At 47.5% G+C, this 15,370-nt stretch overlaps 1 protein-coding gene across 2 annotated transcripts in view; it reads right to left on the bottom strand.

Moving 5' to 3' along the window:
• RASA2 (RAS p21 protein activator 2) overlaps window positions 1–15,370 on the bottom strand; it is a 555,017-nt gene that overhangs the window by 173,525 nt on the left and 366,122 nt on the right. For both annotated transcript variants that reach the window (XM_078666395.1, XM_078666396.1), the window contains one exon: window positions 10,488–10,644. In XM_078666395.1, coding sequence (XP_078522521.1) covers window positions 10,488–10,644 — 157 coding nt within the window. The remainder of the gene's footprint in view (window positions 1–10,487; window positions 10,645–15,370) is intronic.

Genomic DNA, 15,370 nt, shown 5'->3' with positions numbered 1-15,370 from the left:
TACAAAATAAATGAGGTAGGAAGCGGCTGAGTGGCATGCCAGAGCTAATGATAGTTGGGGCAGTTGAACAGAACAGTTGTTCACCCCAAAAATAACTTTGGAGCTAAAGAATACTGCAGTCACACAAAGCAACAAATTAGAAGCTAAAGATGCTATGAAAGACAGCACCACTCCGGAAATTAAACCATTAACCTGAGCTCACTAATACCTCCGTCAACTCAGCTTTCAATGCTCTCATTTGGCTCCTCAGCCTACAAAGACCCAGTACCTGCATGCATGTACAAAACTTTGGGGTGAAGGGACCAGAATACTCAAAGATCTAGCACCCTTGTCCACTCATTGGTACAAACTTAGATTTACCTCAATGAGACCAAAGTTCAAAGTTCAAAAAGTACTTTATTCGGTTAAAAGACAATAACCATAAAAGTAGCAACATGAAATTTACAATTTTACACAGGGAAATTTAAAAAGTGACAAATCTATTACATTTCATCATCACCAATTGTTCTCCTCAATTTAAAAACATATTTAACCCCTTGCATGCTCATGACGGAACGGTTCCGTCATCAGCGTCGGTGCTCCGGTGCTGATGACGGAACATTTCCGTCATGAGCCAATACGGTTTTAAACCCTTCAGCACTGCAGCGAAATTCGCGCAGCACTGAAGGGGTTAAAAAATCTTAAAACTACAGCAACAGTTAAAACTGTGTCCATTCTCTGAAATTCTAAAAAAGCTGGACGACATCTGTTTAAATTCATTTCTTTAAGGAATGGGATTATGGGTTTCCTACGTGGCATAATATAAAATTTACAGAAAAATAAAATGTGGATATCAGATTGGGGCGAGGAATCATCACACAGGCAAGTAGGTAAATTTCGCAACCATGAATTCATTTCTGGGAAGGACAAGAGTCTAAAAACTATGTTTAATCTAAAACGGGTCAAGAGAAATCGGTCATAATTAGACATCGGGAGAGTTAAATATGGCTGTACTTTGTTACCAGTTACAGTCTGCGCCCGTCAGCGACCCGGAGGTGCGCGGGGCGCCGGGGCAGGCTCGGCCACTCATTATGTGCCGGACAGGATCTTCATCGCTGCGCTACACTGCCGGGGAGCTTCACGCTCTCCACTCTGCTTCCAGTGGCTGCTGTACTGTCTTCCCTGGGCGTCACCGCGGTAAGTCCATCTGCCCCGGTTGCGGTTGGCGTCCCTCACGTGCTCTGCCATGGCCCTCTGGCAATACCAGCGCCAGTGTGCGATATCTCTGCATGCTACTAAATACTAGATCGGCATGCAGGCATGCACAAGACATCTTTGAGCTTCTGGACACGGTCAAGCCACTGTGTCTCATGCTTACCGAGACATGGTGGGGAGATCTTTCGAATCCAGACGTCGCCATGGCAATCCCGCCTGATTACAATGTCTTCAGGAAGGACAGAGCTAAGGGTAGGGGCGGTGGAGTGGCACTGGTGGTGAGGAAAGGCACGGCTTGTACTATCTTGCCAGTGGAGGATATTCGTGGTTCGGAGGCCCTCGCTTTTTCCATCGCTTTGGCTCCGCATCAATCTGTCAAGGGGCTATTGGTCTATAGACCACCTGGCCCACCCGGAATGTTTTTTGAAGATCTTGACTCCGTCTTACTGAGATTGGCCCTGAAAGCAGAACACTGCATTGTGGCAGGGGATTTTAACTTCCGGATGGATGATCCTTCGGACGCGGCCGCAATTAAAATCTTAGAGGCTACGGCACCATTGGGATTGCTTCCCTATTTACATGGGCCGACGCACGACAAGGGTCACACTCTAGACCAGGTTTTCTCGACTTCCCCTTTAGAGGTGTTGGAGATTATCCCGGTACTATGGTCAGACCATCTGCTGGCTAAATTTTCGATCAAAGGCACAGTCAAATCGGCTACTGCCGCCCCACAGCAGCATGGTCGAACCCATAGGGCGTACCATCGAGTGACCCCTGAGATGTTAGCTCAGGCTGCTCTGGATCATCCCTGCCCTCTCTCTGGAGACCTGACGAAGGATTTGGAGTCCCTGCAGGTGTGGCTGGCTGACAGGATTAACGATCTTGCCCCGGAACTAGCCCCCCGTCTTACTCCTAAACGAGTTTCTGCCCCTTGGTTTACCGTAGCACTGTCGGCTAAGCGGCAGCAGTGCAAGGTAGCTGAAAGAGCTTGGCGGATAAAATATGATGCGGAGGCTAAGGTGACTTTTAAGAGCGTGGTGAAGGAGTATCACCGGGACATTCGCCTGGGTAAGAAAGCCTACCTGGCAGGGAGGATAGAAGCTGCCTCCAACTCCTGCAAGGAGATTTTCTCTATAGTCAGGGAATTTTCATCTCCACGGATAAACATTGCTGAGGAGAGGCCCTCTGACTCTTGGGCTGCGGATCTTGCCGGTTTTTTCACTAGCAAGATCCAACTTATACAGGCTTCCTTTCCATCGGCTACACCTGCGGAGCGGACTGTTACTGAGGCTAATCAATCGCCCCCGGCTTCGCCTGGCCTGACACTGGGCGCATTTCCACCCATATCGGCGCCCGCCTCCTTAGCACTCATGGGCAATTTGAAATCTGGTTCGCCCTTGGACCCTTGCCCTGCTAAAATTGTGGCGAAATTGGCTGAGGTGATTAATCCATTGGCCAACCCGTTGCTGAATCTCTCGCTGAGCCAGGGAGTGGTCCCGCAGGCTTGGAAGCAGGCAATGGTCATCCCGCTGCTCAAGAAGCCTGGTCTGGACCCCAAGGCCCCTGTTAACTATCGGCCTATCTCTCTGCTGCCGGCTCTTTCGAAAATTGTTGAAAAGCACGTGCAGACAGTGCTTTCCAATTTTCTAGAGTCGAATGAGATTCTCCATGCCACCCAGTCAGGTTTCCGCCCTAATCTTAGCACGGAGACAGCGCTCCTCGAGGTCTCCGAAACAATCAAGGGGATTTTGGATTCAGGGGGCAAAGCCATGCTGGTGATGTTGGATTTGTCGGCGGCTTTCGACACCGTCCCCCATGAGGGCCTTCTCGCAAGACTCTATGAGATAGGACTTCGGGGGACGGTGCTCAGCTGGTTTTCCTCTTTTCTAGCTGGCCGCCGGCAAACGGTCTGGGCCTCGCCAGATTCCGCCGTGATGCCGCCTCTGGGAGTCGGGGTCCCTCAGGGCTCTATTTTGAGCCCGACCCTCTTTAATATCTTCATGACCCCTTTGGCGGCGTTGGCGGAGTCGTTTGGGGCCCGGATCGTATCCTATGCCGACGACACCCAGCTCCTCTTCTCTTGTAAGAGAGGTGGAGATTTTGAGGGGGAGAGTATCCGGGATTGCCTTGGGGCTGTGTTTCAATGGTTCCAACTGCACAGCCTCAAGTGCAATTCCGATAAGTCTGAGGTACTCTTCTTTGGGTGCGATTCGGAGCCAGACTGGCAGACTTGGTGGCCTATTAACATGTTCCCCCCAACATGTTCATCCCAAATGGCTAAGAACTTGGGTGTTAAGCTGGACACGGGGTTGACAATGAAGGCCCAGATCCTGGGGGTGTCGGGCATATGTTTTGGCCTCCTCAGGATGCTGCGGAGGTTTCTTCCCCTATTATCGGAGGAGCACAGGAAGCTGACTGTGCAGGCCCTGATAGGCTCCAGGTTGGATTATTCAAACATTCTATACCTGGGCCTGCCAGAGTACCTGTTACAGCGGCTCCAAGTTGTGCAGAATGCTGCGGCGAGAGCAATCTATGGACTGAACAGACGCACCAGTGCTGCGGGCTTGCTCCAGACTCTGCACTGGCTTCCAATCCGTAAGCGGATCGTCTTTAAGGCTCTGACCCTGACATACAAGGCCCTCCATGCGACGGGAGCTAAGTACCTCCAAAGGAGATTGGCCTTTTACCAACCGACTCGCTCCCTGAGGTCAGAATCCCTATTTTTGGCGACTGTCCCACGAGTGAAGAGAGCGCGCCTGGGAGGTCGCTCCTTTGGATTACTGGCGCCCCAATTGTGGAACTCTCTGCCTCTTTCACTTGGGGCAGCCACTTGCTTACTAGCTTTTAGAAAGGACCTTAAGACTTGGTTGTTCAGCCAGTAGGCCTTCTCTGTTTGTTGTCTTTCGTCTGTGTTACTTTCTCTTTTAATGTGTTATGTTAGTTTACTGCAGCCTGTTTCAATTAAAAGCGCCGGGACACTCTTTTTGAGTAGCCGCGCGCTCTACAAAAACCATTTTAACATAACATAACATAACATAACAAGATGTGCGAGGTAACTGTCTTTTTTACTCATTTCCTCTCGCCTTCTCTTGTCTTCGAGGTATTCCAAACAGTTTTTTCAGCAGTTTTCTGGGTATATTTCCCATGGTGAGTGGGTCCTCGTAGTATTGTCGGCAACCAATTTGAGTCATAAAACGTTTAACGTAATCTAGCCAATCAAGTCTACCCACATTTTCCATTTTTAATACGTCCTGCAACATAGCCAGATTCATGACACATTCGTTAGTTGTCCATACCCTATGCCACAAGAGGATGGGTTGTGTTCTAATTGTATCCGAAATATGAGGTTGTCCCAGTTCAATATGACAAATGTAGGTCGAAACACTTTGTGGTACCGCTAGGACGTCCCTCATAAATTTATTTTCAGCTATTTGAATTGGTTCTACGTTCGAATACCCCCAAAGACCTGCACCATACAGGGCTACCGATGTGCACGTGGCATTATATATAGTCAAGATTTCTCTTATTGGTTTTTTGCCCAACTTTTTTATAAAAGTCTTTATGGCCATTATAGTTTTTTGGAACAAAGGAGTTCTGGCCTTTACAGCACTTGTCCAAACCCCAGATTCATGAAACAAAATACCCAGATAAGGGTAGGTAGTGGTATTTTCCAAAGGAACGTTATTTATAAACATTCTTTTCATCTGCTTTCCAGATCTTGTGCCACAGTTCATGGAGAAAGTTTTACTACAATTGATTTTTAGATCTAGACTCAACATGAACTTCTCAAATGATACTATCAGTTTTTGTAGGGCCAAGGGAGTACGTGCCATTAGGACTGCATCATCCGCATACAAGAGTGCAGGGATAGATCTCTTACCAACCCTGGGCATATCCCTGCACTCCTGCAGAAGACGATGCTCAAGTCCATTTATATAAAGCAGAAATAGGAAAGGGGCCAGCACACACCCCTGGCGTACTCAGCGTCCCACTTCGAATTTTCTGGTACATTCTCCCCCCCTACCATAGCGGACTGAAGCTGTAGCTCCTGAGTATAATTCTCTTAGGAAGCAAATGATAAGATCTTCCACGCCCAGCCCTTTCAGAATTGCCCACAATTTAGTATGTGAGACACAGTCGAACGCTGACGAAAGGTCGACAAACGTAAAGTACAGATGTTCACCTTTTACCCTGGTGTACTTTTATTGAACAATCATTAAATTTAAACATTGTTCGACGGTTCCAATGCCCTTCTGAAATACATACTGTAGGTCGCTCATTATCTCATTTTCCTCCGCCCAGCTCTGGAGTCTTGCCAGGATGATTCTTCCAAGGATTTTTACGGATGAGTCAAGGAGGGAGATTGGCCTATAACAGGCACAATTCTGTCTATCTCCCTTCTTATATATAGGTACAATAACCGAGGTGAACCAAGACGGAGTTAAACCCCTTGCAAGTGCTGCATTAAAAAGCTGCACCAGCTTGGGGCCCCAGATCTCAGTGTTTGCTTTATATAGATCTGCAGGGATCCCATCAGGCCCTGCTGCCTTGCCTCCCTTCGTTGCTTTCACACCCATCATGACTTCATCCAAAGTTATTACCAATTTTTCAACCCCTGCTCCACTATTACCCATAGAAAAAGAATCTATAGTGTGGGATTCATCTTGGGACCTATACAGGTTTGAGAAATACTCCACCCAGTCCTCCTCAACAATTGCTATCTCCATGCGGGCCTTGAAATTGTCAAAGAGGAAGGGGGTATTAACGGCCCTCCAAAATGCGGATGCATCCTTGGACTGTGAAGCCTCACAGAGGGCTTCTAGAGCCTCCTTTTTTATAGCATTTTTTCTATTATTTAGAGCCTCGTTATATGTTTTCCTCAGACCTCTTATTTCTAGCGGGTCTCGGGGTGACCTGTGAATAGCATGTTTCAAGTCAGCGAGTGCCCTTGTACATGCATTGTCGAACCAACTTTTATTGCCCTCTATTCTTTTCTTTGCCTCTACCCGCAGATTGTTTTTAATCTCAGAAGCTATTATATTGAAGTGCTCTATTATCTGCTCACTGTGAGACTTCTACCCCAGGCAAATTGCGAAACTGTCTGAACAATCGTTCAGCAGTTTCGCGAGGAACATTTCTGGAATGACCTTACCCCATTTAAGAGTATATCCATTTTGCCTCCCCAGAGCCACATCAGAGACTGTACCTAGGGAGAGCACATCTTCATGATGTTCAAAGAAAGGGTTTTCAACCTCTATTATTTGGGGCAGATGGTCACTTAGGGGTAACTCTATAGTCTTTATCCTGTCGATCTTATGACTAAAACTATTTGAGGTAATGATAAAATCAATAGTAGACGATGCTCCTCTGCCAATGAATGTGGGGCCGAAGGGAGTAGGTTTTTGGGCAATTTCATTAGCATATCCCAGGTCATACATGAATAATAATTCATTTAGTAAATCCCCGATCAAGGAGTGGTCGAAATGCGTTAGATTGATATCCTGCTCTAACATTAGGCCACAAATCCCCTGTTCACCCTTTGAGCAGAGTGGACAATTAAAATCCCCCCCCCCATAAAATTATCAATTCCCTATTGTTTTTGTCGATTTCATGTTGTATATCGTCCCTAAGCATTTTGAGAGTGTTGGGAATTTAATTTTTCGGAATATTATTGTAAAAGTTTATGACAACAACATTAATTCCCTTCTTAGTGCTTAGGGTTATTACTTGATAGTAACTAGATTTAGGGATAAAATAAACTTTCTCGTACTTAAGCTGGTTTGAAAGGAACGTAATTAAGCCTCCCTTTGCTCTACCATGTTGACCCCCCACGGCCGGAGTGAAAAAGCTTCTATAACCATTTATGTACACTGGATCAGTAGACCAGGTTTCTTGAAGGGACAGGATATCCCGATCATTTATAACAGTTTCCCAGGATGGGTTTTTAATTTTATTCCTTAATCCTGCCACATTCCAAAATAGGAGCGTACAAGATTTCCTAATCTCATTTACTACAGGATCATCCAAGCAATTATTGCCCAAAACCTTTTCAAAAGGGGAACTTACTCCACAATTAGCCCCCTCTTTTAACACTGGGGTGCTTAAGGTCTTACAGCAATCCTCTTTAATGTTACCATGAATCGTTTCTGGGACCAATTCTGCTTGCCTGGTAGCCTCATTACCCTCCCCAAGCATGTGTTCTTTTGGATTCCCCTTGAAATCCCCTGTGGTGTCCCTTGATCCTAATGTAGTGGTCTGGCAGGTATCCTTCTTGTGTCAATCCACATATTCAAGGCCTGAGAAGGCATCAAATCGATTATGGATTGGTATATTATAAGCAGGTAAAGCAGAACCTCTATTGTCCCAGAAGTAATTATTTCCATAATTAAGTCCTGGAGTTGATGGATAGAAATGCCTTGGATGGAAATTAAGTGATCTCTGTATCTGGGAAAAAGGAGTCTGACTGTATCCATATTGGTTAAAGCCAGGCCTATTTACAGGCTGCCTTACTGCATCACTATTTTTAGACTGTTGCACTGGAAGTATGGGTAGAAGTAGCTAAGATAATGAGTGGAGATAGAATCGCTACTTCTTGAGTCGTACCAATCCCCAATATGCCTGACAGCTCTATGGTCTTTAAAATTTACAATAATCACATCCCCTTTCTTATCTTTGGGTCGTGATCCCACCCAGATAGAACGCCTAACATTTAGAATTTCCCCATTAATATGGGCAGGCAGGGGTCTATTATTGCGTAACCAATGGGTCACTTTATTTCTTAAAGCTCGATGATCTTCCCTGGTGCCCATAGGGAGCTCAGGGACCCCCGCCATAACTATTGCGTAGGGCGCAGCTTCTGGGGGTAAGTCGACTATTCTATGTGAATGCCAGTTTGTATTTTGAAAATTCCCTGTCCCGTTCTCCTCAGTGGCCTTATTTTGCAAAGGCTCTGCCCTTTCTTCCATGATCAAATTTTCCCCCCCTTGGTTGCCTGCTACACTTAAAGTTTGAATTTCAGGCGCAGGCTTTTTTTCCAACAGAGACAGGTGTCTGTACTTTTTTCGAGGGAGGACCAGTTGGCTTTTTCCCAAATTGGTTTGTTTTTATGGAGGGAGTGGAGCATACTGGGGCTTGTTTAGATGCTGATATCGTTATGGCAGGTGTTCCTCTAGATTTTATGATATTTACCCCCTTTTCCAAATCTGCTAATAGGAGTGTATTTTTTTTTCCCTTTTTCACGATCAGATCTAGATGCGTATTACACAAATTAATCTTCTCTAACAGGGGCTGTATTAGTGTTTTAACCAAACTTTCAATTTTTCCCAGGAAGCCACCTTCACTAAGGGAACAATGAGTTATCGTTAGAGGAACCATAGGAGGAGTCGGTGAATCAACCACGTCCACCAGTGTTGAAATGGAACTCCTTTTCTGTATTTTGGCTTGCCGGATCATTAATGAACCACCCCCTCTTTTTTTGATTTTGACATTGGGGGGTGATATATAGTTTGTATTAAGAGGAGATGCAGGTGAGAATCTAGGGGAATTTGATAACCCTTCGTCATCATAACTGTTATACAGACTCAGCAGGGACACACGGGTACTAATAGGGGTACTCAACAGGGAAACCTCAGTACTAGAATATTCTGACGCTTCACCTTTGTCCACCTTTGTATTTACTAGCCCAGTATGTGCTGCGATAGTATGTGTTAGCGTAGGCGATGGTACTGTCCCTATGTGCCCCAAAGAGGATCGTTTATCTGTCATTAAGTCAGGAGGGTGACCCCTTTTAGGATTAGCTATATCTGCTTTTTTCTGATTGTGCTTCCCCCTTCGTCTTGGTTTTGCTTTTTTAAATATTCTAGCCGAACGTGGGGGAGACGGGACGCGCTCTGTTTCCATGATAGGGATAATCTGGGCGATCATCCAACGTTTCAGCATGCACCTGGGCTATAGCCGTCACAACTTTCCCAAGAACAGTAGGGGGATTGTAGCTCATAGGTGTGTCCACCACTAATAATGACACCTCTTCCTGTATCATTCTAGGACTCCCCTGGCCTAGGGAAACCCTTCTATCAATATTAATCTGGTTGATCTTCTTAATCAGATAATTGTCCATGGGACCTAGCCCAGAAGCAATTTTATCACTTTTGTCATTTTTATCATTTTTATCTTTAGACATCATACCAACTTGGTTCCAATCACAGTCTGAAAGGTTATTGTGACAAAACAGGCCTAACGCGACCAGCGCTTTTTACCTGCAACAAGTACTTATATTATGAACTCACAGGCAATACATACATACGGGTCTTCCCCTTCAGGACCAAAGTCTATGGCCCAGTCCAGTCTCCTGAGGCCTCTGAGGGCCACAGAGGGCCCGCCCTTTGCCGGGGCTTAGCCCGGCGCAGACCCGCGCACGATCCCGCGGCACGGGGGCTGCAGTGTTTTAATAGCGCCTCTGTGCGCTAATCAGGCAGAGTTGTTTCCGGTGGTGGTGCGCTGGGGTGCCTGGGACTTGTAGTCTCCCTCCGCTCTGCGGCCGCGGGATGTCGTGCTGCGGCGGCGGGAGGGAGACAGTGAAATTTCAGGAAGACCCACGGGCCAGAGGTCCGTGGCAAGCTGCTGGCAAGTAGGTAAAACCCTCCAAATAAGTCTGACAACCCGCTCCACCGGGGCTGCAGTGTTTTAATAGCGCCTCCGTGCGCCAATCAGGCAGAGTTGTTTCCGGTGGTGGTGCGCTGGGGTGCCTGGGACTTGTAGTCTCCCTCCGCTCTGCGGCCGCGGGATGTCGTGCTGCGGCGGCGGGAGGGAGACACAGTGAAATTTCAGGAAGACCGAGGGGCCAGAGGTCCGTGGCAAGCTGCTGGCAAGTAGGTAAAACCCTCCAAATAAGTCTGACCAATTACACAAACTAAGTTGAGCAGTACAATTCATTTGGCAAATTCATTAGAGTTTTCACTCCTGATCTCTGGAATATTGTTTATCCACAATTTAAGCGTGAACCTGAACTGCCATATGACTTGCCAGTTCGAGGAGGCATTCTTCGTCCCCAGGGCTCACATTCGGGTAGTGATAACACCCCTAATAGATGGTCCGAGGTAGCAGATCTCCTAGTCCACTAACTGCATTTCCACTTCACCTCACTAGAGGAATCATAGCAAATAAATATATAAGAACACAAATTAGTATTTTTTGGAATTTGTATTAGACATAAAGAAGCACAGATGGTAATGGCATTTTGTAACAGATGTTCAAAAGAGCAAAGCATTACAAAATCAACGTCTCAGTGAAAATACCTTAACATCCGGGGATTTCACCATGAGATTTTTCAGTGGGACATAATGCTCCGATGGAAGCACATAGTCCTCAAAATAACAGATGTTTAATCGAAGCGATCCAAGCTCGTCTGCCTTGGAAGTCTTGTTTCCATTGTCTCGTGGTTGTAAAAAGTACCTATAAAAACAGTGCAATAAAACATTAAACCACTTAAGAGCGGGATAGAGCAAGAGAGACTGTGTATGTTTCTTAGCCAGAAATTAATTCCACACTTCAGATATTTCTATGAGCTGCAAATAGAAGGCGTTGCTGTCTCTTAATTTAATGGGACTCCATTCAACAACCTTGAAATATTTGGTGGCTGAGTTGCTGTTGCAGGGATCTAAACTTGTGATCTCCTCACTGCCACATATTTAGCAGCAAGTATTAACTAGCCATTTCACGCACCTTCAAGCATGAAAGTTGGAGTACTGCATATGGCTGGAGCGGAGAGTTGATTGTGCATCAGAAAAGACACAAAGGATGGGGAGGAAGACAGTCAAGAATAGTAAAGTTATGTTTTCCTTCCACCGACATCGCTCTAACTTCTCATCAACTCTTGGGAATCTAATTCTATAGATAAAGAACACTGGGAGGGGAAACAACATGAACAGGAGTTAAGCAGACATGGTAACCAGAACTTGCAATGGCTATTGATTCTGTCACTATTTACGAATAACGAGCCTTTTTTTGAAGAAACTGACTTTGAAATTCTTGGGAGAACACTTGGATGATCACCTGAACATATTGTCAATATTTGATGTTGATGTATAAACATTGTAACAATATTTGAAGGGTGCGGGGTCATTTAGTGTGAGGGATGTTTGCCTGAGTTTCTGAACCACTAATGGAATGAGTGGAAGAGGTGGAAAAGCGTACGCAAATATCACTGATCAGTTCATCCATACTGCATTGCCTTTGGAGAGCGGGTGTGGATACCTGGAGACGAAGCTTGGGCATTTTGTGTTTTAGTGTGTGGCAAAAACATCTATTTGAGGAAACCCCCACTTTGAATGTATGCGAGGAGAACTTGAGGGTGAAGTTCCCACTCGTGGATTTGCTGCCTCTGTCGACTGAGGTCGGCAATCAGATTGTTTACTTCTGGGTGGTGTTCTGCTAGGAGATAGATTTTGTGGTGAATGGCCCATTTCCAACTTGCTTGAGCCAGGTGTGACAGTTGGAGATAGTGTGTCACCCCCTTGTTTTTGCATATAACCCATTGCTGTCAAGTTGTTGGTGTGAACTAGGACAGCTTTGCATACAAGGTGAGCCTGAAAGGCTTTGAGCGCTAGAAACACTACTAGCAACTCTAGATTTATGTAGAAAGGTTTTTGCTTTTGACTCCACAAGCCTTGAACTATGTGATCTTGGAGATGAGCCGCCCAACCAGTGATTGACGCGTCTGCTGTAAGCATTGTCTGTGGAACTGGGTCTATAAAGAGCTGTCCTTCTGATACATTTTGTGGGTTGCACCACTGCAGAGAGTGATGATTATGGCTGTTTATCAATCAATCAAGGGTTTTTTTTAAGCACGCTACTCACCCGTGAGGGTCTCATGGCAGCGAGGGGGCAGGGGGAGGTGCAGTTTCAGATCAGTCTAAGAGCCAGGTATTGAGGCTCTTCCTGAAGGTGTGCAGAGTGGGGGAGTGCCTGATGTTGACTGGCAGCTTGTTCCAGGCCGTAGCTGCGACGTACGAGAATGCTCTTCCACCAGCTCTGGTTCTGCAGATGCGTTGGAACACTGCCAGGGCGAGCTCGGCGGAGCTGACGTTCCTTTTGGGTACGTGGAAGGAGTCTTTCATTGAGGTATTTGGGCCCGATGTTGTGGAGGGTATTGTAGGCGTGGGTGAGTAGCTTGGAGGTTACTCTCTTCATGATGGAGAGCCAGTGGAGGTCTCATAGGTGCTGGGACATGTCCTCGGAACCCCACGACATGAGCACGAGTCTGGCTGCAGTGTTCTAAATGGTTTGGAGCTTGTGTAGCAGGGACTTGTTGATTCCGGCGTAGAGGGCGTATCGTAGTCCAGTCTGCTGGGTATGAGTGCATGGGTGACCGTTTTTCGGCATTCGGGGGATCCACTTGAAGGTTTTGCGGAGGGAGTTAATGCAGGTGGAGGCGACAGCGTTAATCTGGGGGGTCATGGTGAGGGAGGAATTGAGAATGATGCTGAGGTTTCCAGCGTGGTCTGTCGCAGCGGGTGGGTTTCTGAGGGCGGAGGGCCACCAGGTGTTGTCCCAGGCGGTTGAGGAGGGTCCAAGGACGAGGACCTCCATCTTCTCCAAGTTGAGCTTTAGGCAACTGTTGCTCATCCAGGCGGCGACGTCTTTCATTCCTTCCTGTTAGCGGAGTCTGGTGTCTTTGGGGTTCTTCGTGAGGAAGAGGATGAGCTGGGTGTCATCGGCGTAGGATACTATGTTGAGCCCATGCTGTCGAAAGATGGCGGCGAGGGGGGCCATGTAGATGTTGAAGAGCGTGGGGCTGAGCGAGGAACCTTTGGGTACTCCGCAGTTGATGTCCGTGGGTTCGGAGGGAAGGGTGGGAGTCTGATCCTTTGGGTTCTGCTGATGAGAAAGGAGCGGATCCAGTCGAGGCCGGTTCCCCGTATGCCGGCATCGTGGAGTCTGGCAGCGAGAGTGCGGTGGAAGACGGTGTTGAAGGCTGGGGAGTGGTCTAGTAGGATGAGGGCCGCAGTATGTCCCTGGTCGAGTTGCATGCGGATGTCATTGGTGGCAGCGAGGAGGGCAGTCTCGGTGCTGTGGAATCCGGACTGGTAGGAGTCAAGAATGGCGTTCTCTTCAATGAAGGTGGTCAGCTGGGCGTTGACGAATCTCTCTGTGACTTTGGCTGCGAAGGGAAGGAGAGAGATGGGTCGGTAGTTTTTCAAGTCCGTTGGGTCTGCTGAGGGTCTCTTGAGGAGGGGCTTGACCTCTGCTTTCAGTCGTTCGGGAAGATGCCGGATTTTAAGGAGGCGTTAATGGTACGGCATAGTTCGGGTGCTATGGCGGCGACTCTGTGGTAGATGTGAGGCCGGCAGGGGTCAGTGGGGGCTCCTGAGTGGGTGTTCATCATGGTTGTGGCGGTATCCTCGGTGGTAGCCGGTTTCCAGGTGGTGATGGTGGGCTGGTTGTCGATGGCGGCGAGGAGGGTGGTGTCTGGAGTCTGTTCGCTGAAGCTGTCGTAGAGGGCCTTGATTTTCAGGTGGAAGTAGGAACTGAGGTTGTTGCAGAGGTCCTGGGATGGCGTGAGGAGGGCTTTGAACACCTACCTGAGCAAACAGTGCACAGAGCACAGTGCCGGAGCAGTGGCACTTGACAGCAGAGCTGCAGGGGAGAGCAGGTCCCTGTTTTCCAACAATGAATGGTTAAAAGGTCCTGTGACTGGTTCCGCTCACTTGCTAAGCATTAAGGAGGGGGGAGGGAAGCGCAGCTGGGAAGCGGGAAGTGGGAACCAGCATGGGGGCGGGGCAGTGGGACGGGTACAAAGGGCAAAAACGGGCACGGAGACAGAAAACGGCTAAACAACACAGAGGACACAGGTACAATTACTGGCCCAATAAAGACAGGCACAAAACAGATAGAGTGAGGAGGCTAGAAGGAAGACAGGAAACAGGCACAGAAAGAGAAAAACATCACAAAGACAGACACAGACAACAGCGGCCAGCAGAAGAGCAAGGCTCTCCCACTGGACCACCAGGGATAAGGCGCAGGTAGGAGCCTGAGGGTGGAGGAGGGCCTCGAACACCTACCTGAGCAAACAGCGCACAGAGCACAGTGCTGGAGCAGTGGCACTTAACTGCGGAGCTGCAGGGAAGAGCAGGTCCCTGTTTACCAGCAATAGAACGGTTAAAAGGCCCTGCGACTGCTAAGCATTCCTGAAGGGGATGCATGTGAAGCCTGGCATGGGGAACAATCATGATGGAAGAGGCCATCCATCCCAGCTGGTAGTGAGCGGGATAAAACTGCAGAACCAGAGCCTGAATATTATGAATTCTGACTGCATTGGGAAAGGCCAGTGCTCTCTGGGTATCTAATGTGGCACCTAGATAGTTTTGAGTGTTGGAAGGTTGAATATGTGATTTCAACACGTTGACTGTAAACCCCAGTTGGTGCAGTAACTGCAGTGTTATTTGAGTGTGCTGGAGGCACTTTAGGTATGTACTGGCTTTGATGAGCCAGTCGGCCAAGTATGGGAAGCCATGAATGTGTTGTCTTCGTAGATGAACAGCGACTTGCCAGACATTTTTTTAAAGATTCTGGGAGCAGTGGTGACTCCAAATGGGAGTACTTTGAACTGGTAATGCTGCCCCGCTACAAATCTGAGTAATTGGTGATGAGCGGGATGTATTAGAATGTGGAAATACGCGTCCTTTAAATCTAGAGTAGACAAAGTATCCCCGTTGTAAAAGTGGGAGCACTTGTTGAAGCGTCACCATGTGAAAACGACCCGATTGTATGTAAAGATTCAAATCTCTGAGGTCTAAGAAAGGTCTGAGAGAACAGTCCTTTTTGAGTATGAGAAAGTAAATGGAGTATACGCCAGACCCCTGATAGTGTAGTGGTACGGACTCTATGGGCCACTTTAAGAGGAGAGACTGAACCTCTAGTTTGAGGAGGCGTAAGTGGTCTGGTGACATTTTGTGTGAACATGGAGGAATGTTTGGAGGATTGTTGGAAAGCTCCAGGCAATAACCAGAACGGATAAGTCCTAGCACCCACTTGTCTGTAGTTATTGACTGCCAGGTGGGTAGGAATTGTGAAAGACGCCCCCTGACAAGCGTTAAATGATCGGGGGGAGAATAGGCAAGTCACTGTTTGGTATTGGAGGGGAAGGTGCGTGTATTGGAACCTCTACCTCTACCATTGA

This window comes from Lissotriton helveticus, chromosome 11 (assembly GCF_964261635.1).
Source record: "Lissotriton helveticus chromosome 11, aLisHel1.1, whole genome shotgun sequence".
NCBI lineage: Eukaryota > Metazoa > Chordata > Amphibia > Caudata > Salamandridae > Lissotriton > Lissotriton helveticus.
The sequence above is the reverse complement of the archived record's forward strand: the minus strand, read 5'-3'. Positions and strand labels throughout refer to the sequence as shown.